General features: G+C 38.3%; 1 protein-coding gene across 2 annotated transcripts in view; it reads left to right on the top strand.

Annotated features, from left to right (window-relative positions):
* The window catches only part of ABCB5 (ATP binding cassette subfamily B member 5), a 124221-nt gene that overhangs the window by 3738 nt on the left and 97362 nt on the right, over positions 1–23121 (top strand). The window contains exons 3-12 of one of the 2 annotated variants that reach the window (XM_053609153.1): positions 325–372; positions 1619–1769; positions 5782–5836; positions 8274–8465; positions 8551–8722; positions 10817–10941; positions 11020–11197; positions 17591–17704; positions 18053–18163; positions 20698–20823. In XM_053609153.1, the coding sequence (XP_053465128.1) occupies positions 325–372; positions 1619–1769; positions 5782–5836; positions 8274–8465; positions 8551–8722; positions 10817–10941; positions 11020–11197; positions 17591–17704; positions 18053–18163; positions 20698–20823 (1272 nt within the window). Of the gene's footprint in view, positions 1–314; positions 373–1618; positions 1770–5781; positions 5837–8273; positions 8466–8550; positions 8723–10816; positions 10942–11019; positions 11198–17590; positions 17705–18052; positions 18164–20697; positions 20824–23121 lie in introns of both variants that reach the window. The other variant, XM_053609154.1, reaches the window with a different exon arrangement.

Below are 23121 nucleotides of genomic sequence, written 5' to 3'. Positions count from 1 at the left end.
CCATATGCTGGAGGTGGCGGGTTCAAACCCATCCCCGGCCAAAAAATGCAAAAAATGCTTAAGAAAGTAAAGTCTATGTTATGTGTATTTTACCACAATTTTTAAAAATCCTACTCCAGATGAATGTCTTCGGTTGAGACCCTAACACACTTAGAGACATCCAGTGACAACTGAGTGTGATTAAGTCTGTTTTAAAAATTTCCGTGTGTCATAAATTTGCTGCCAAGGGTATTATCTGACACTTCACCAAACTGGTAGTGGAAAACTGTGCATTTCACCATGTAATTTTTGCATTTGAAACATTTACTTTCCAGTACACTCCAGGAACAACTGCCTAAAGGCAGAAAGCAAGCTGTTGGACCTATTGAGATCGTAAGTGAAAATCACTTGGAAAGTATATGAGTCAGAAAATTGTGGGTTATTGTCATAGAATGGTTGTGTTTGTGTGCCAGTGTATACAGAATGGTTGTGTTTGTGTGGTAGTATACATCCATTATTTGATGAAAAGGAGAATTGAAAGAAAAATTCATCACAGTCTCATTTCCAATAGGAAAAATAAAATAAAAGCAACTTGAAAGTTCCATGATAAGGGCTAAGAAAAAAATAACACAACATCTGTACAATGATCTCAATTTAAAAAAAAAAAATTAGAGGGAGCTGGGCACAGTGGCTCACACCTATAATCCTAGCACTCTGCTAGATCAAGGCAGGTGGACTCAAGAGTTCAAGAGTTCAAGACCAGCCTGAGCAACAGTGAGACCTTGTCTCTAAAAAATAGCCAGGCATTGTTGGGGGCACTTATAGTCCCAGCTACTCAGAGGCTGAGGAAAGAGGATCATTTGAGTCCAAGAGTTTGAGGTTGCTGTGAGCTATGACACCATGGCACTCTATCCAGGGCAACAGAGTGAGACTGTCTCAAAACACAACAACAAAAACAAACAAAAAAACAATTACAGGAAAAAAAACAAAACAATTACAGGGGTATGTAGGTAAGTGAAAGTGTGTGTGAGTGTGTGTATATGTGTGTATCTTGCATAAATGTTACCAGGAGTTGTCTGAGTGGTGGAGAATTATGAGTGATTTGTACTACATTTCAATATTTTCCAATGATTATTTATGGATATGTAGTTTGTTATTATTATTACAAAATTCTTATAGATCCCTTTTAAATAATTATCTAAGTATGTTGTAAAGCCTATGTATCAGAAAATATGTTAGTACACTTCTCTGGAATTGTTTAAGAAATATTTTCACACATGTATTCCCAAGCTTCCCCTCCACTACCTAATCTCAATGTCAATGTCATACCATTAGAAATGCACATGAAACAGGACCTGTTTTTCCCGAAAGTAAATTCAAACCACAAACTGAAAAATAGCATCACATGACAAACTTTATCAAGCAGATAACACTATTGTGAAGGAGGGTGGAAGAGCAGATGCCCTTTTTGTCTATAATGCTGAATATGATGCTATGAAAATTGCTTTGTAAATATTTATTAGCTATGCATGGATGAGTGGAAAAACCTAAATTCTTTTAGTTTCTACTCACGAAGTTCCTCTTGGTGTTACTCAAATCTAATTACCTTTCCATATCATTATGCTTTTTTTCCCCTCAGTTCCGCTTTGCTAATGGACTGGATATCACACTCATGATCCTGGGAATATTGGCATCACTGGTAAATGGAGCCTGTCTTCCTTTAATGTCACTGGTTTTAGGAGAAATGAGTGATTACCTTATTAGTGGATGTCTAGTTCAAACCAATACAAGTGAGTATAAGATGTTTTTTCTGCATTGATGGAGACACAAAAGCATTTAATAAAACAAACTTTAAGCTCATAAGGCAAATTATTACATTATAACAACAGTATCTATATAGTCTTTAAGTATTTAAGCTGTTTATTCATCAGTATTGCTAGGGACTAAAGAAATGCATTAGTTAGGGTGGAGATTTTAAAGAACGGCTCAGATTTTAAAGAAGGCTGGCAAGTCCACAATATACAGGATGAGCCAATAGGCTGTAGATCCAGGAAAGAGCTATGTTGCAGTTCCAAGTCCAAAGGCCACCTGCTGGTGGTATGTAAGAATCATCTGAAGCCCACTATAGCTCAGCTAGTCTCTCTAGGAATTCAAATACAGGAGAACCTTGTAAGTTGATCACCCAAGGGACTGTAACAAACTGGTCAACATACAGAGGTGGTCAACATAAAGAACTAGGCCTACGGTTCTGAAACATACTGTGGTGCATGTCCAATCCATGAAAATTAGGTCACTTTAAGGAGGTGGGCAATGTAGGGAGGTGGTCAACTATGGAGGTTCTCCTGTAATTTTTAATCAGAAATGGTGTTCATATCAGGATTTAATCAGAGGTTTGGGCCATCCCAGGCCATTTCTCTGTAACCCACTCTAAAAAGAAGAAATTAAGAAATCAAGTATGTCCAAATCTTTTGGTTTACTAGCTACTTAGGGTGTGTGTGTGTATGTTTTGTTTACTAAATAGTAGTTCATTTAATGTAGCAATTGTCTGATTCCTTTTCTGAATGTATTTATGTTCGTTCGTTCTTTACAAGGTTTTTGTTTCTAATCCTTATCTTAAACATCGTTATCATTATTTAAAAAAAAATGGTAGCTCATAGACATGCATGGCAAGATAGAACATTATACAGGCAGGAAGCAGAAAATATAGTGCTAGAGACAGAAGTCTTGAATGAAGACTGAGGGTGGGAGTGGAGGGGACCTAGCAATCAGGTGTGGGAGAAAGTGTTTTCATATCCCCTGTATTTGTAGACATCTTTCACATGTCCTTGGTAGCACCCTATTTCAGGGTTATTTCCCTTGAGGTGACACTATTCTTTGGATATAAATTCCAGTGACTCTTCTATAAAGTGACTACAAAGTGTTTTCTCATCTGGTGGATATTATAAAAATTAGTAATTCCCTGGTTCTATGTGTTTTTTTTCCAAATTCCACACTAGAAATCTTTATAGACATTTATTATGACTGGGACAGCTGGCTTATTAAAACCTGGCTGTCTTTCAGATACTAGCCTAGCTTTGTACAGTGTACTTCTCTTTGTCCCCTATTTGACTTTAAATGCTAATTTTTACCTAATTTGTACCTTCTTGTTCTCCACCTGAAGGCTAATCTTTCAAATGTTCCCATCTGGGTTGAGTGGAATAAACTCATTGCTTCTGTCGCTATGTCCTTTCATGGTCTCCTGTTAAAGCAGTTCTGAATGTTTTGATATTTTACTAATGTAAACTAAATTAAGGATATAAGTTAAATTGAAAATTCAGTACTTTCATGATGTATCCAAAGTATATGAGCTAAACTAATTATTGTTAAACAAATGGAGCCACTACCAATTCACTGAGTAAATATTTATTGATTGCCAAGCAAGTCTCCACAAATGAATGAATGAAAAACCTGGCAACCTAAAGCTATCAGCATGGGAGGATTTCTTTCATCAAATCTCTTTTTTTTTCTTTTGAGACAGAGTCTCAAGCTGTTGCCCTGGATATACAGTGCGGTGGCATCACAGCTCACAGCAACCTCAAACTCTTGGGCTCAAGTGATTATCTTGCCGGAGCCTTCCAAGTAGCTGGGACTACAGGTGCCCGCCACAATGCTGGGCTATTTTTTGTTGTTGTTACAGTTGTCATTGTTTTAGCTGTCCTGGGCCAGGTTTAAACCTGACAGTCTCAGTGTATGTGCCCAGCACCCTAACCCCTGAGCTAAGGAAGCCGCCTTCATCAAATCTCTTACCTGCTTTATATGGAATGTTCAGTACATATCTGATATTGCTGCGAATTCTAATTTCTGTGGTTGTTTAAGGTTTTTCCAGTTTTCTAGAGTTTCTTGGTGTCTTTTATCTAGTGTGGTGAACATATAAGGAAGTTTGATAAGAACTTAGATAAATTTATGGATACTATTGGTATATCATATTGTTTTTAAAAGTAAGGATATTAAGAAGTATGCCTTCAATATTCTAACATTAAATTCTGGAAGATAATAAGGGAGGATTATTTGGTCCTACAAAGAAAAACATGAATAATAGCTATCATTGATTGAAGGCCCATTTTTGTGCCAGTACTGAACTCTCACACATACTACCTCTACTAATATAATCTACAAAATGAGACTATGTCATTTTTTCTTTTTTTTATTAAATCATAAACACATAGATCATGTATACATTAATGCATTTATGAGGTACAATGTGCTGATTTCATATAGAATTAGGAACGGTTATATCATACTGGTTAATATATACCTCATCTCATTTACTTAATTATTATGTTAAGACATTTATACTCTATACTTAATAGAGCTGTCATGTACCCTTTTATTATGCACCATAGGTGTGAGCCCACCATTCACCCTCCCTCAATCTGACCTCACCCCTCCCTGATTATGTCATTTTTATGAGCTCATTGGTACCATTTTTAGAAACAATGGTTATTCTCTCTATTAAGCTTCAGTTAAATCTCATTAAAACTTTCTACTACATTTCACGAGTAGATTTCACATTCATTTCTGCCAGTTCAATTCTGATATTCTTGGAATAAGCTGCTTCAAAATTTTTTACTACCACAGTTCCATAAATAGAATAAGGAGGAAATGATCATTTACATGTAAATAAAGATCATAGACATTATCATATGTGATGATGTAAGAGATAAAGAGTCATGATGTCTGCAGTTTATTTCCAATGTTTATTATAGGGGGTCTAAGGAAGAAAACTGAGATAGTGGATACTGACCACAGTTTTGTGCTGTTGGTAAAATCAGGGCCTTGGTATACTAATTAACAGACAGTGTATGTTTTTACAAGAACATATATAGAAAAGTTTACATACAAAGTTTAAATACATAGTCCAGATTCAGTGGCTCAAACCTGTAATCCTAGCACTCTGTGAGGCTGAATCTGGTGGATCATTCAAGCACAGGAATAGAACCAGCCTGAACAAGAGTGAGACCACTTCTCTACTAAAAATAGAAAAAATAGTTGGGCATTATGGAGGAATCCTGTAGTCCCACCTACTTGGAAGGGTGAGGCCAAAGGATCACTTGTGCCCAAGAGTTTGAGGTTGCTGTAAGTTATGACACCATGACAGTCAACCCAGGACAACAGAGTGAGACTCTATCTCAAAAAAAAAAAAGGAAACACATAACCCAATGTTATTTTAAAGTAGTGGTTCTCAACCTTTCTAATGCCACGACCCTTTAATACAGTTCCTGTGGGTGGCGACCCACAGGTTGAGAACCACTGTTTTAAAAGGTTTATGTTGCTGTCCTGGTTATATACAATATATGCAACGTATTTCAATGAGATTTCTTTCAGTTTTTCCTATGACTACTTCCTGTAGAACTTTCACATATTCTTGCTTTTCTGGGACTTTCTAAATCATTTCCTGGAATGTCCCAAACTTAATTCAAAATGCATAACTTCAGGCAGGATACAGGAATTCCATTACTTTTAGTTTCCTGGCTGTTGCCTGATCAGAAACATCCTAAAGAATTCTTTCCAGTGATGAGCTACATGGTTAATGCTTCCCTGTATTTTTCCAAATTGCATGAGTACTTCTTCAGAGCAGAGGTAATTATTTCATGTTCTAGGTTAAAGAATACAAAATAAGATGATCATGAGCCTGTGGATAGGCATTACATCCCCATTGTCTTAACAATGTCTTACGTCATCCTCCACGTTGACTTGGAGGATGAAACACTATGGACAATTACAAATTAATTCTTTTTTTAATTTAAAGACTTTTCTTTTCAGCAAATTACTGGAACTGTACTCAGTCTCAAGAGAAGCTGAATGAAAATGTGATTGTGTAAGTCTGAATGAAGTTTTTCTATCACATTCATTGCATGCTGCTTTATTCAATGCTTATGTGAAAAAACAATTGTAAAGTTTCATCTGACCATACATGTAATTAAAGGAAAAGTGTCTTTTTTCTTTCATTAGGTATGTAAAATGTATTTAGTACATTTTTTCTTCTTTACGAAAGGTGTGTACATAGGTGATATGCTTTTACTTATATCTGACAAAATTTTCATCAATAAAAAACTTATATTTGCATTTTATAGCAATTTTGCCTTCTAGAACTGCAGTTACATATCCTGCAGGAAAAAGAACTTGTTTTTCCTTTTCTACAAGTTTATTTTTCTTCCAACCCTTATGAAAAATTCTATTTCTATGAATTAAAAAGATACACGCAATAAATAGTAATGATAATAAAATAGGTATTTAAATAAAAATAATAAGGTTTTACTTGGAATAATTTTTGAGATTATTCAGTTAAAAGTTGTATTACCTGAATAATAAGTAATTTGAGGACATCTGCATCTGTAATTTCAAGTATTAAAACAGTATGCTTTGTGTATGCTGTCACATGCTAAGTTTGTTAGATAGAGGCTAACCTTATTACATGTATACACAGAATTTCCGTGTTTCATTAAAACTATCAGAGATTTCTCACTGTTTTTTCCAAAAGTAAAGCTTCTGCATTGCCAAAAACACCCTTCACATTGCAAAGATACCCTCTAGGCCTTAATTTTTTTTTTAATTTTTTTTTTTTTTTTTTTGAGACAGAGTCTTACTCTGTCACCCTGGGTAGAGTCATAGAGTATAGTCATAGCTCACAGTAACCTCAAACTCTTGGGCTCAAGCGATTCTCTTGCCTCAGCCTCCCAAGTAGCAGGTACTACAGGAGCCCACTATACCCCCGGCTATTTTTCAGTGACAGGGTTTCACTTTTTCTCAAGCTGGTCTTGAACTCCTGAGCTCAGGTGATCCACCCATGTTGGCCTCCCAGAGCATGAGGATTATAGGCATGAGCCACCACTCCCAGCCCCCGGGCCTTAATTTTTAATCTGCACTGTTCAATATGTTATAGTCACAGCCACATGTGGCTATATAAATTTGAATTAATTAAAATTAAGTAAAATTAAAAATCCATTTCCTCATTTTCAACATGTCAAGTGTTCAGTAACCACATATGGCTGGGTGCTTTTTTTTTTGAGACAGAGTCTCCAGCTGTCACCCTGGGTAGAATGCTGTCATGTCATAGCTCACAACAACTTCCAACTCTTGGGCTCAAGCGATCCTCTTGCCTCAGTTTTTCTATTTTTAGTAGAGACCAGGGTCTCACTTTTGCTCAGACGGATCTCGAACTCGTGAACTCAAGCTATCCATCCACTTCAGCCGCCCAGAGTGCTAGGATTACAGGCGTAAGCCACCTCGTCCAGCCCTCTGGCTTCCATTCTGTACACCACAGATACTGAACATTTTCTTCATCACAGGAAAGTTCTATTGAATAGTGCTGTTCTGGATTACAGCGTGAATGATGCCCTCACAAATTATGTCTTGCTGCAGCCTCAACTTTTGTTTAAGAGAAAGTTCTTTTTTAGCAACTTTTATATAAGATGTCTTTATTTTGGATCCCAGCTATAATATCATTTCTTCAAAGACACTTTTCTTAACCAGTCCATCTATCTGCTCTAGCTCTGCCAACCCACGTGTCGCTACCAATTACTCTGTGACCCAGCTCTCTGTTCACTTCCTCACTGAATAACCTGACGTTCTCTGTCTTTATGTGTTGTCTGCCTCCCCCTGCCAGGATGGTAGGACTTCACTGCCTTGCTTATAGCTGTGTCTCTAGAACCTCATACATAGTGGGCACCCCCTAGATGTTTATTAAATAGCTACATTTCTTATCTGGTCTCCTACTGTTAGAAATTTGGATTGCTTTCAACATTTCCAGGTTGTTTGTTACACATGCTATAATGACCGTTTATAAAGATGCCCCTTTGTACATGTCACCTTAGGGTAAATTTCTTAAGCCGAATTTCAGATTTAATGGTATGTATTCTTTAAAGATTTTATCAAATGCTTTTAACTGCTATCCTTTTATGTACCCTCCTGTTCCACTTACCACTATCTTAATTAATTCAATGTAACTTTTTCATAAGAGAGTATCAAAATTACTAAAAAAGACACACATCCCAAGAAGGTATTAAAACACTTACTTCTGCCAATAATACATGGTATAGAGAGACATACTCTGAATATTTTACCAGGGAAACTTATATTATTATATTAAATGACTTCACACTTTCTCATCTTATGTTATTCGCAATTATTTTTCTAGGTTCTAGCATTGATTTTCTACATCAAGTATTAGGATAGATTTATATACATATTTTTTGGTACAAATGAAAAATGTGTGCTTCTGTCTAACATCTAACATTCCAATAATCTTCCTTCAGGTTGACCATGTATTATGTTGGAATAGGAGTCACTGCCTTGGTTTTCGGCTATGTACAGATTTCCTTCTGGATGATGACTGCAGCACGACAGACCAAGATAATTCGAAAACAGTTTTTTCATTCAATTTTGGCACAGGACGTCAGCTGGTTTGATGGCTGTGACATTGGTGAACTTAATAATCGCATGATTGAGTAAGACGATGAATGTATGGTATATCAACTGTGTCTTCATATTTGACATAGAAATGACTGAGCTACATGTATTTACTTGTTTCAGAGACATCAACAGAGTAAGCGATGGTATCGGAGACAAGATTGCTCTATTGTTTCAAAACCTGTCTACTTTTTCTATTGGCCTGGCGATTGGTTTGGTGAAGGGCTGGAAGCTCACCCTGGTGACCCTGTCCACCTCTCCTCTCATAATGGCTTCGGCGGCAGCGTGTTCCAGGGTAGGCGAGCCGGCTGATGCAGCGTCACCTAGCGGCAGGAGGGTGAACAAAACGGCTTATTGAGTTTGTCAAAAAAGGTGTTTCCATTCATTTTCCCCATCCCAAGATACAAAAAATATTATAAACCACAAATACTCTTTATTTTGTTCATCATGAATCACCTTTCTATCTTCACATTATTTGGCTAAAATGACATTTGTTTTTAATATCTTACTAACATTAAACAACATTCCTCTTCAATCAGCAGCCTAATGCAGTTCACCTCGTAGTGAGGAGAAAGTATGATGCCGTTATTCACAGGATATCTAGTTCTTGCTGCCAGGAGAGGCTTCTGCTTCTAAATTCTGAGATAAATATTTTGGAATTTGTTTCACTGGGTAAAACAGAATAAGAAAATCTCAGAACAGTGAACACTTAAAGTACTTTTTTTATGTCGGCTTCTTTAAGTTTGTATTTTCTATAAGGCTTTGAATTATATTAAAATGTCTACCAATATCTATTTTATGTGTGCCATAAATATGTTTTCTTATATAATTTATGTATTTGCATTCTAAATTATATTTTTAGCAGTGTTAGGCTTTGAATATACCAAAAGAAATTAATCTTATTTACAGCCTACTTTTGAAACCAATATTCCTTGTGATATCCAAAAACAATCAATATATCCCTAATATGTCTCTCTAAATTATGTCTTTGGCAATCCTACCAATGTATATAGCCATCTCTAGATGAGACTCACAGCATTTTTAATTATGCAATATTAATTGTTCTTTATGGAAATAGAATCCATAAAATTCCCAGAGTTTATTTGCTAAGCAACATTGAAATTCAACCAAACACAAATTTTCAGCAATAAAAATATTCTGTGGTTGATTAATTTCTTAACAATTGGCTCAGCTCTTAGATAATAAATCTTTATCTAGTGCGACTTCTGTTGCCTTGTAATCCTTGTCAAGATCTTTATCCACAGCTTATTTGAAATGAGGAAGGAAATCTCAGTAGGAAGATTACCCACAGTATGTTACTAAGATCAGAGTCTTAACTGCCCCTTTACAAACAAGGGGTTGTAAAGAGCAGTGGGGAATCGAAGTCCTGTTATTGTATTAACTGATCATGAACAGGAAGCCGGTGAAGGTCACAGTCATCCAGATGACTAGAGACACCAGTGTGGGTGGTTTTTGGCTTTCTTCAATTAACTTTATTTGGCCATCATTTATTAGCCCTGAGTACATGGCTTTATGTCAGGTGGTGTTTCCCCTCCAGTGACAGATTATGGGGATAATTGTCTTTAGTAAGTGAATTTAGAGAATAATGAGCATTACTCAGTTTATGCTGCCCTCTGACTTTAATAGCCATTGGGTATGTCTTACATCAAATCAGCTCCAATTATGCGGAATGCGTTTTAAAAGTGGATAGATTTGTTATGTGAGTAAGCAACAGTTAGAAATTCACACTCTGAAAGCTATGTCCCTGCTGTTCCCTTTCATGGAACTGTTATGCTAATGACTAAACTGAAAGGAGTAGTAAGTGCTATATATATAATAGAGAAAAGGGCACATTCTGGTTTTGAAATTTTGAGAAATCAGGTAAACCTGCTTATTATCACCAACAGTGATGTTCTCCCCTTTCTTGCTGAAATTGCACCTTTGAGCATTCAAAGACCAAGCATTTGCAAGGCAGGCTGCATTCTGCGGTAACAGTTTCAAACTCACACCTCACACACGGGATCGTGTTCCACTTCCGGCCACAGCTCTGTGACCCAGACCTTGGAAGCCTTGCTTTGTTCATATCAACAGATCAAATCAAGTCACATCAGGCCCACTACTTTCCAGAATGCACCCATAAAGAACGGTGTTCCTAATATCCTTCTCCAAATTAAGTCTTTCTCAATTATACCAATGTAGCTATCCATTTCTAAAAGAGTTTTGTTTTTTTTTAATACAGACAGACAATGGCAAAACTTTACTAGAAGAAGGGAAAATAGATAGGAATGTAGATTCTAGTTAACATTAAGCTAACCGGTTTTAAATGCTCTGTACACTGCTACCATGCTGGCATCATTGTTTGGTTAACTGTGACTGTGGTTGATTACAGATGGTCGTCTCATTGACCAATAAGGAATTAAGTGCCTATTCCAAAGCTGGGGCTGTAGCAGAAGAAGTCTTGTCATCAATCCGAACAGTGATAGCCTTTGGGGGCCAGGAGAAAGAACTTCAAAGGTCTGTCCCTTTAATTATGACACAACGTGCTTGGTTCCTCTCCCCAAAGGCTATCTCATTGTGTTTCGTCTTTATAAGGTATACACAGAATCTCAAAGATGCAAGGGATGTTGGCATAAAAAAGGCTATAGTTTCAAAACTATCTCTTGGTGCCGTATACTTCTTTATGAATGGAACCTATGGACTTGCTTTTTGGTATGGAACCTCCTTGATTCTTCGTGGAGAACCTGGTTATACCATAGGAACTGTTCTTGCTGTAAGTCTTGTTTGAAAACAAAGGTAACTGCTCTAGATAATCTTTTCTTATCTATAATTCAATCAACATTCTACTTTTGCTGAAGATGAAAATTCAAAGATAAATGTTTTGATAAACATTTATTTCCTTCAAATGATTTCTAAATATTTTTAAATTATAGTTATGAATGACAAAGTTATTCCTCCCACATGTTTTAATGTCCCGGTTGTGTCAAGCACTGTGCTTTGGGAAGAATCATAATTGAATTTCCCACAGGGAGATACATAGAGTTTTCTAAATCCAGCAGTGAAAAAGTCCAGTCTGTAGTGAGACTTTTCCTCTTATCTTTGCCAAGATAAGACAGCACTCTACATTCACTTTGCTAAATGTCCTCTCTGGAAATTCTCTGCAGGTTGGACTCACCTGCTCTTCATCTGTCATTCCAGCACACAGTGAAATTAAACATGAACTACCTACAGCTCTGTTCAACATTACAATTGGATGCTTTTAAATTCCTAGTGGTTATGTAAGAAATTATAATTTACTCACTTTTCCTCCTCCCGAGTTTAAACAATAAACAGATCATTTCAGGATTAAGAAACATGTGTCTTGGTAAATTGAAATGATCTGTCCCATATAATTCAACTCTTGCTTCGCCTTTCCATTCTATATATCCATTTCTCTTCTTTCAACTAAATTCATCATTCAAGTTTGAGACGTTCATCGTAAACTTTTAGGAATTCATTTCTTTTCAGATAAAGTGAAACATTAGCATTAAGAGATTCTGGCTTGTCCTACACCTCACTGTATTTGTTCCTGAGCAAATGAGTTGTTAAGCCTTAGTATTCTCATCTAATGACAGGGATACTGGCCCTGAGTGAAAGAGTTGTTAAGCCTTAGTATCCTCATCAGGATGCCAGAGATACTGGCACTGAGTGAAGGAGTTGTTAAGTCTTGGTATCCTCCACTAGATGACAGGGATACTGGCCCTGAGTGAAGGAGTTGTTAAGCCTTAGTATCCTCATCAAGATGCCAGAGATACTGGCACTGAGTGAAGGAGTTGTTAAGTCTTAGTATCCTCCACTAGACGACAGGGATACTGGCCCTGAGTGAAGGAGTTGTTAAGCCTTAGTATCCTCAACTAGATGACAGAGATACTGGCACTGAGTAAAAGAGTTGTTAAGCCTTAGTATCCTCATCAAGATGACAGAGATACTGGCACTGAGTGAATGAGTTGTTAAGCCGTAGTATCCTCAGCTAGATTACAGGAATACTGGCACTAAGTGAAGGAGTTGTTAAGCCTTACTATTCTCATCTAGAAGGCAGGGATACTGGTACTGAGTGAATGAGTTGTTAAGCCTTAGTATCCTCATCTAGATGACAGAGATACTTGCACTGAGTGAATGAGTTGTTAAACCTTAGTATCCTCAACTACATGACAAGAATACTGGTACTGAGTAAATGAGTTGTTAAGCCTTAGTATCCTCAACTAGACGTCAGGGATACTGGCACTGAGTGAAGGAGTTGTTAAGCCATAGTATCCTCAACTACATGACAAGAATACTGGTATTGAGTAAATGAGTTGTTAAGCCTTAGTATCCTCAACTAGACGACAGGGATACTGGCACTGAGTGAAGGAGTTGTTAAGCCTTAGTATCCTCAACTAGATGATAGGGATACTGGCACTGAGAGAAGGAGTTGTTAAGCCTTAGTATCCTCCACTAGATGACAGGGATACTGGCACTGAGTGAAGGAGTTGTTAAGCCTTAGTATCCTCAACTAGATGATAGGGATACTGGCACTGAGAGAAGGAGTTGTTAAGCCTTAGTATCCTCAACTAGACGACAGGGATACTGGCACTGAGTGAAGGAGTTGTTAAGCCTTAGTATCCTCAACTAGACGACAGGGATACTGGCACTGAGAGAAGGAGTTGTTAAGCCTTAGTATCCTCAACTAGATAACAGGGATACTGGCACTGAGTGAAGGAGTTGCTAAGCCTTAGTATCCTCAACTAGACGACAGGGATACTGGCCCTGAGTGAAGGAGTTGTTAAGTCTTAGTTTCCTCAACTAGATGACAGGGATACTGACACTGAGAGAAGGAGTTGTTAAGCATTAGTATCCTCAACTAGACGACAGGGATACTGGCACTGAGTGAAGGAGTTGCTAAGCCTTAGTATCCTCAACTAGACGACAGGGATACTGGCCCTGAGTGAAGGAGTTGTTAAGTCTTAGTTTCCTCAACTAGATGATAGGGATACTGGCACTGAGTGAAGGAGTTGTTAAGCACTAGTATCCTCAACTAGATGACAGGGATACTGGCCCTGAGTGAAGGAGTTGTTAAGCCTTAGTATCCTCAACTAGATGACAGGGATACTGGCCCTGAGTGAAGGAGTTGTTAAGTCTTAGTATTCTCCACTAGATGACAGGGATACTGGCACTGAGTGAAGGAGTTGTTAAGCACTAGTATCCTCAACTAGATGACAGGGATACTGGCCCTGAGTGAAGGAGTTGTTAAGCCTTAGTATCCTCAACTAGATGACAGGGATACTGGCCCTGAGTGAAGGAGTTGTTAAGTCTTAGTATTCTCCACTAGATGACAGGGATACTGGCACTGAGTGAAGGAGTTGTTAAGTCTTAGTATCCTCCACTAGATGGCAGGGATACTGGCCCTGAGTGAAAGAGTTGTTAAGTCTTAGTATCCTCAACTAGATGACAGGGATACTGGCACTGAGAGAAGGAGTTGTTAAGTCTTAGTATCCTCAACTAGATGACAGGGATACTGGCCCTGAGTGAAGGAGTTGTTAAGCCTTAGTATCCTCAACTAGATGATAGGGATACTGGCCCTGAGTGAAGGAGTTGTTAAGACTTAGTATCCTCCACTAGATGACAGGGATACTGGCCCTGAGTGAAGGAGTTGTTAAGCCTTAGTTTCCTCAACTAGATGACAGGGATACTGGCACTGAGAGAAGGAGTTGTTAAGCATTAGTATCCTCAATTAGATGACAGGGATACTGGCACTGAGTGAAGGAGTTGTTAAGCCTTAGTATCCTCAACTAAATGACAGGGATACTGGTACTAGTGAATGAATTGTTAAGCCTTAGTATCCTCATCTAGAGACAAGGATACTGGTACTAAGTAAATGAGTTTTAAGCCTTAGTATCCTCAACTAGATGACAGGGATACTGGCACTGAGCGAAGGAGTTGTTAAGCCTTAGTATCCTCAACTGGATGATAGGGATACTGGCCCTGAGTGAAGGAGTTGTTAAGTCTTCGTTTCCTCAACTAGATGACAGGGATACTGGTACTAGTGAATGAATTGTTAAGTCTTAGTATCCTCATCTAGAGACAGGGATACTGGTACTAGTGAATGAATTGTTAAGCCTTAGTATCCTCATCTAGAGACAGGGATACTGGTCCTAAGTAAATGAGTTGTTAAGCCTTAGTATCCTCAGCTAGATGACAGGGATACTGGCACTGAGCGAAGGAGTTGTTAAGCCTTAGTATCCTCAACTAGATGATAGGGATACTGGCCCTGAGTGAAGGAGTTGTTAATTCTTAGTTTCCTCAACTAGATGACAGGGATACTGGCACTGAGTGAAGGAGTTGTTAAGCCTTAGTATCCTCAGCTAGATGACAGGGATACTGGCACTGAGCAAAGGAGTTGTTAAGCCTTAGTATCCTCAACTAGATGATAGGGATACTGGCCCTGAGTGAAGGAGTTGTTAATTCTTAGTTTCCTCAACTAGATGACAGGGATACTGGCACTGAGTGAAGGAGTTGTTAAGACTTAGTATCCTCAGCTAGATGACAGGGATACTGGCACTGAGCGAAGGAGTTGTTAAGCCTTAGTATCCTCAACTAGATGACAGGGATACTGGCCGAGTGAAGGAGTTGTTAAGCCTTAGTATCCTCAACTAGATGATAGGGATACTGGCCCTGAGTGAAGGAGTTGTTAAGACTTAGTATCCTCCACTAGATGACAGGGATACTGGCACTGAGAGAAGGAGTTGTTAAGCCTTAGTTTCCTCAACTAGATGACAGGGATACTGGCACTGAGAGAAGGAGTTGTTAAGCATTAGTATCCTCAATTAGATGACAGGGATACTGGCACTGAGTGAAGGAGTTGTTAAGCCTTAGTATCCTCAACTAAATGACAGGGATACTGGTACTAGTGAATGAATTGTTAAGCCTTAGTATCCTCATCTAGAGATAAGGATACTGGTACTAAGTAAATGAGTTTTAAGCCTTAGTATCCTCAACTAGATGACAGGGATACTGGCACTGAGCGAAGGAGTTGTTAAGCCTTAGTATCCTCAACTGGATGATAGGGATACTGGCCCTGAGTGAAGGAGTTGTTAAGTCTTCGTTTCCTCAACTAGATGACAGGGATACTGGTACTAGTGAATGAATTGTTAAGCCTTAGTATCCTCAACTAAATGACAGGGATACTGGTACTAGTGAATGAATTGTTAAGCCTTAGTATCCTCATCTAGAGACAAGGATACTGGTACTAAGTAAATGAGTTTTAAGCCTTAGTATCCTCAACTAGATGACAGGGATACTGGCACTGAGCGAAGGAGTTGTTAAGCCTTAGTATCCTCAACTGGATGATAGGGATACTGGCCCTGAGTGAAGGAGTTGTTAAGTCTTCGTTTCCTCAACTAGATGACAGGGATACTGGTACTAGTGAATGAATTGTTAAGCCTTAGTATCCTCATCTAGAGACAGGGATACTGGTACTAGTGAATGAATTGTTAAGCCTTAGTATCCTCATCTAGAGACAGGGATACTGGTCCTAAGTAAATGAGTTGTTAAGCCTTAGTATCCTCAGCTAGATGACAGGGATACTGGCACTGAGCGAAGGAGTTGTTAAGCCTTAGTATCCTCAACTAGATGATAGGGATACTGGCCCTGAGTGAAGGAGTTGTTAATTCTTAGTTTCCTCAACTAGATGACAGGGATACTGGCACTGAGTGAAGGAGTTGTTAAGCCTTAGTATCCTCAGCTAGATGACAGGGATACTGGCACTGAGCGAAGGAGTTGTTAAGCCTTAGTATCCTCAACTAGATGACAGGGATACTGGCACTGAGCGAAGGAGTTGTTAAGCCTTAGTATCCTCAACTAGATGTTAGGGATACTGGCCCTGAGTGAAGGAGTTGTTAAGCCTTAGTATCCTCAAGTAGATGTTAGGGATACTGGCCCTGAGTGAGGGAGTTGTTAAGCCTTAGTATCCTCAACTAGATGACAGGGATACTGGCACTGAGCGAAGGAGTTGTTAAGCCTTAGTATCCTAAACTAGATGACAGGGATACTGGCCCTGAGTAAAGGAGTTGTTAAGCCTTAGTATCCTCAACTAGATGACAGGGATGCTGGCACTGAGCGAAGGAGTTGTTAAGCCTTAGTATCCTCAACTAGATGATAGGGATACTGGGCCTGAGTGAAGGAGTTGTTAAGCCTTAGTATCCTCAACTAGATGACAGGGATACTGGCACTGAGCGAAGGAGTTGTTAAGCCTTAGTATCCTCAACTAGATGACAGGGATACTGGCACTGAGCGAAGGAGTTGTTAAGCCTTAGTATCCTCAACTAGATGTTAGGGATACTGGCCCTGAGTGAAGGAGTTGTTAAGCCTTAGTATCCTCAAGTAGATGTTAGGGATACTGGCCCTGAGTGAGGGAGTTGTTAAGCCTTAGTATCCTCAACTAGATGACAGGGATACTGGCACTGAGCGAAGGAGTTGTTAAGCCTTAGTATCCTAAACTAGATGATAGGGATACTGGCCCTGAGTGAGGGAGTTGTTAAGCCTTAGTATCCTCCACTAGATGACAGGGATACTGGCCCTGAGTGAAGGAGTTGTTAAGCCTTAGTTTCCTCAACTAGATGACAGGGATACTGGCACTGAGTGAGGGAGTTGTTAAGCCTTAGTATCCTCATCTAGATGGCCGGGATTATGGCACTTGGCTTAGGTGTTCTTTCCTTATTGAACTTTTTGCATACATGTCTCTGTCTGGAATTGGACAGCTGTCCAGTAATACAAGAACTCAAAACCTTTTGAGTAGAAATAGTACAATGTCTCCGAAATCCATCACACTTGTCTTGTTAAAGCTCACGAAGTTGACCACCAAGAGCCACTGTCTTTATGGCTACCTCCCTTCAGTGAGCAGATGTCCTACATGGGTAGCCCAGCAGGTGATAACCCCAGAAATATGGGACACTCAATAATTGTCCCATATTAGGAAAAGGCTGAAGATACCTGGATTAACTTGTGTTTCCTTTATATTTGATCACATTTTTCATTCTTCCTTACCTTATTCCTCTAACATCTCTCTGTGAGCCTAAACCAATTAGACACTTCATTCTCTTTTCTTTCTTATATGACAGCTGAGAGTAAATATTATTTTTTGTTCTTGTAGGTTTTCTTCAGTGTAATTCATAGTAGTTACTGCATCGGAGCAGCAGCCCCTCACTTTGAAACCTTCACCATAGCTCGAGGAGCCGCCTTTAATATTTTTCAGGTTATTGATAAGGTAAGACCTCTTGTTGCTTTCAATAGTAATTACCAATACTGCAATAACAAGACCAAAAACAGGCTCATTCATTTCTCTAAAACAATAGAATGGGCCAATGTATATTCTATTGTTGGCCAATATACATGGCCAATATACATTGGCCAGATTAGTTATGTAATCAGAGATTGCTTTTAACTCTTCCTGTGAGGGCGATTGTGTTTTATTGAAACTTTCATGTTTAACTCAATGCATTCCTGCAGCAGAAAGGAAAGTGTTGTAAAAAGAAAACCATCTTTAAACTATTTGTATAATCTGGAGAATGTTTAGTCCTTTGAAGATTTATGGCATTCCCTTTGTTTTTCCAAGAAACCCAGTATAGATAACTTTTCAACAACTGGATATAAACCTGAATGCATAGAAGGAACTGTGGAGTTTAAAAATGTTTCTTTCAGCTATCCTTCAAGACCATCCATCAAGGTAAGTCAAATTAAACAGTTATACCGTTTTCTGATAATATCTTCTACTGCCTAAGCTCTCTTCTCATAAGGTTATTAAATAGCACTTTGGCCAAGACCGTGGCTACTTTGTTTAGAGACTTCAGTAGGTAGGTAGATAGATGGACAGATAGGTCATGAACAAATAATTCTAGAGCAACTAATTATACATTACAGCCTCTTTTCTACACTCAATTAACTAAACCATTTTCAGCTCTCTAAAATTCCTATACTCTGGATTGGGGAACACACCAAAACGTCTTGAATTTATGGTGCCACCTATTGGTGGATGTTAGCCCACTCAACACAGATAACTCATTTTAACCTCCTGGTCCCTAAACTGGGAGAATTGTGCACTGTGTCTTTGCTCTCTCCCTTTCCTAAGGCTTTTATTGCACTAGCAATTGTGCCTCACATAATTTCTCCCTTTTTACACATACACACACACGATTTAACCTATTACCTCTGTCATTCAGCCTTTGACAAATTCTTGTGAAATGTGCCTCCTCTTCTATTGTCTTTCCCCTTTCATTTTGTTACTGTATTTACCCCAAAAAGTAGTTGTTGTCAAAGATTGCAAAGGGCAATTACTAATACACCTGTTTCATACAAAAAGAGGGACATGGTTTTAAGTGAAATATATAAAATTACTAATGTCATCAACCTCTAATGTCTCTTATAGAAATTGCACTAACCCTTATGTTGGATGGACGTAATGATTTTTTAAATTTATAAATGAAAATAAAAGCACTTTAATTATTTTATATAGCCTAAAATAGAAAATCATCAGGTGAGTTCATATTTTTATTTTATGTCTTTCTCTTTTAAAGCTGCAGAATAATTACAAGTAATCCACCAACCTCTTTCCCACCCAAAATAAATAAGAGCTGGGGAGTTCGTGGACGGTTGAATAATTGAATTGGAAAGGGTTAAAAAGCATCTACCTACTCCTACTTTCTTATCTTTCTCTGATTAAAACTTTGATTGAATTTCTCTCTTTTTAAAAAAATTTTTCCTACATACTATTTTTTGAATCATCTTATTTTCCACCATTCTTCTAACCCTAGAGCATTTCAGGCTCTATGTGCAACTACATTTCGATCAGCTTCCTGGGGACTTAAGCACCAATTGCACCACTATGTTGCATGGGAATATGCTCTCTGAGTTTTAAATAATTATTCTCAAAATGAACTTTTGTAACCTAACCTTTTTTATTAAGCTGAAAAATGAGTATTTTTTAAAGTCCACCCACTTTAGGTTTTGTTTATTTGTTTGTTTGAGACAGTCTCACTATGTCACCCTCAGTAGAGTGCTGTGGCATCACAGCTCACTGCAACCTACAGCTCTTGGGCTTAAGTGATTCTCTTGCCTCAGCCTCCCAAGTAGCTGGGACTACAGGCACCTATCACAACACCCGGCTATTTTTTTGTTGTAGTGTCATTGTTTAGCAGGCCCTGGCCGGATTCAAACCCGCCAGCCCTGATGTATGTGGCCAGCGTCCTAAGTACTGAGCTATGGGTGTCAAGCCAAGTCCACCCATTTTAAATAAATAAAACACAGCTTATTTCAAGGGGTGACCAGAAACCTAGCCTAGAATACAAGTGCAGGTGGAAGAGGAGGTATTTTGGCTGGAGCCCAGTTTCTCAATTCCTTTAAAGAATGTTTCCATTGCTTGGCCCTTTGAAGGTTTTATGTCCTTCTTTAAAAGGACCCATTTCTTTACAAATAGTGAGATCAAAGTGAGAGAATTCAAGGAGAGATAGATTCCTGCATTTGGGGCTGAACAGGTAACAGATGGACGCAAAGATAGGTTAGAGTTTTTTAATAGAATCGCTATTGACATTTCAAGAAGATAAGTTATTGTGAAGATTCTCTCACATCAGTGCAGGTCCTTGGGACCCTATATGGTAGTAGCAACTCCCAGTTAACTGAAAAATTTTTAAATGTTCTCCCTATGTTGAAATGTCACTATGAGATACAACACTGAAGAGGGATGGTTTCTAATGGTAAAATCCCACCAGGTCTAAGAAGCCCTGCCAGTTGTCTTATTTTGGAATATGCTTTGCCATAATGTAAAAATATTCTAAGGAAGAGATTCCTTACATAGCATATGAAGCTGTCTGGCAAGATTTCATTCAGTTGTTGCAAATTAAAAAAATAAAACTCTCATACTCTTGGTAGGCTTGAAATTCATATAAGGTATTTTAATTGAAAATGCTAGAGTTTGCTATGGCTGGTTAATATTCTCTAAGTGCACTTAACTTAGATCTTTCCTGTACATAAAGAGATGATGAGAGATTCTTTCACTATTATTTTCCAAAATTATATATATAGGTTAGTATTATACATGTACATGAAACAAACACAACAAGATCTAAATTTGTTTTTAAGCTTCACAGAAGAATTTGTTTTCTATTTGTAATTATAAATAAAACGAAAACAAGTTAATGGAAATGTGTCCATCATATTCTAGCTTATATTAGTCTTATGATTCTCATCCCTCACATATTCTGACAGATTCTGAAAGGTCTGGATCTCACAATTAAGTCTGGAGAGACAGTAGCCTTGGTTGGCCCCAATGGCAGTGGGAAGAGCACGGCAGTCCAGCTTCTGCAGAGGTTATATGATCCCGATGATGGCTTTGTAAGTGCAGCTAGCAAAATCATGGTTGGTCCACAGGATGGAATTTGGAAGTACCACCTGGGGAGCTCTCACAGCTATGTCAACTTTAATTTTTAACAGTGGGGCTGGGAGGGAAGCTATATCATTTTCTTCTCTGTGTATTCATCCATTCCACAAATACTTCTTTTATTATTATTATTATTAAATCATAGCTGTGTACATTAATGTGATCATGGGGCACCATACACTGGTTTTATAGACCGCTTGACACATTTTCATCACACTGGTTAACATAGCCTTCCTGGGAGCGGCGCCTGTGGCTCAGTCGGTAAGGCGCCGGCCCCATATACCGAGGGTGGAGGGTTCAAACCCGGCCCTGGCTGAACTGCAACCAAAAATAGCTGGGCGTTGTGGCGGGCGCCTGTAGTCCCAGCTACTCTGGAGGCTGAATCAAGAAAATCGCTTAAGCCCAGGAGTTGGAGGTTGCTGTGAGCTGTGTGATGCCATGGCACTCTACCTGAGGGCCATAAAGTGACGCTCTGTCTCTACGAAAAAAAAAAAAATAGCCTTCCTGGCATTTTCTTAGTTATTGTGTTAAGACATTTATATTCTACATTTACTAAGTTTCACATGGACCCTTATAAGATGCACCGCAGGTGTAATTCCACCTATCACCCTCCCTCCCTCCGTCCATCCTTCCCTCTTCCTCCCCTCCCTCTCCCCCTTCCCCATATTTTTAGGTTATAACTGGGTTATAGCTTTCATATGAAAGCCATAAATTAGTTTCATAGTAGGGCTGAGCACATTGGACACTTTTTCTTCCATTCTTGAGATACTTTACTGAGAAGAATATGTTCCAGCTCCATCCATGTAAACATGAAAGAGGTAAAGTCTCCATCTTTCTTTAAGGCTGCATAATATTCCATGGTGTACATATACCACAATTTATTAATCCATTTGTGGATCGATGGGCACTTGGGCTTTTTCCATAACTTAGCAATTATGAATTGGGCTGCAATAAACATTCTGGTACAAATATCTTTGTTATAATGTGATTTTTGGTCTTCTGGGTATATACCTAGTAGAGGAATTATAGGATTGAATGGCAGATCTATTTTTAGATCTCTAAAGTGTTCTCCAAACATTTTTCCAAAAGGAATATATTAATTTGCATTCCCACCAGCAGTATAGAAGTGTTCCCTTTTCTCCACATCCATGCCAACATGTCTGGTCTTGGGATTTTGTGATATGAGCTAATCTTACTGAAGTTAGATGATATCTCAAAAGCAAGAATCCACAAATACTTCTATGTGTTACACACTGTTCTGTGTTCTGGAACTACTTTGGTGAACAAAACAGATACAATGAAAATCTCTTCTTAAAAATTACATTCTAATAAATCGAGACAGACAATAAATAAAATAAGTAGATTATATAGTGTGTTGAAAGGGATTGAATGCTGTGAAAAAAAATTGCATAGCAATTTATGGTACCCAGGATTTCAAACTTTCTCAAAAACATCCCAGGAGAATGATGCCTATAGAAAATATCCACACTCTTACTTTTTTTTCTGTAGTTTATAATGTTAGACTTAACATTTTCAACGCTGTAAATGGCCTAGAGAATGAGACTGTATGTGATATTCATAAGTGCATAATACTTAATGCTTCTATTCAAAATGTCAACTGTTGTTTTTAAAAGAAAATCTACTCTCCAACAGTCTGGTTTCATTCAAATTTTACTCCTCAGTAAAGGAGAATCCTAGACCCATATGTCTATGCTAATACTGGACTAAATAAATTAGTATTCCATGTATAAAGCAGTTGCATAGAAAACTCATGCCCAGACAGAAGGCCTGCATTGGTGAGAAACAGTCTCCGAGTTATCATTACCAAACACTGCCTTCTTGCCTCTGGAATACACTGGGGTAAGAGATAATGGTGCTCACTATGGAGAAGACAAAGTTCATTTACTACTATGTCTAACAATGAATGGAATGCACTTTGGCTTTTGCAGAGGAGTGAGCTATTGAGGAAAGGAAATAAAGGCCAATTCGTAGAAGAAACTTAAAGGTCACGTCAATCTTCAAAGAACAAAATGAAGTTTGATATGTGTGTCTACATAATAACATTTGTGGCACCTAGAATATTTATCTTTGTAGTACCTAATTTGTGGATCTTGGGGTAAAGGAATTGAGGTGGTCTGTCAAGATTTTAAGCCAATTATTTTTTGAGATTTTGTTTGTTCCTGTCAGAAAAAAAATGTCTACTGATGATATATGAGGTCAGACAATTAAGTTTGTGAAGTCATCCTTAAAAA

This window comes from Nycticebus coucang, chromosome 11 (assembly GCF_027406575.1).
Source record: "Nycticebus coucang isolate mNycCou1 chromosome 11, mNycCou1.pri, whole genome shotgun sequence".
Taxonomy (NCBI): Eukaryota; Metazoa; Chordata; class Mammalia; order Primates; family Lorisidae; genus Nycticebus; species Nycticebus coucang.
The sequence above is the reverse complement of the archived record's forward strand: the minus strand, read 5'-3'. Positions and strand labels throughout refer to the sequence as shown.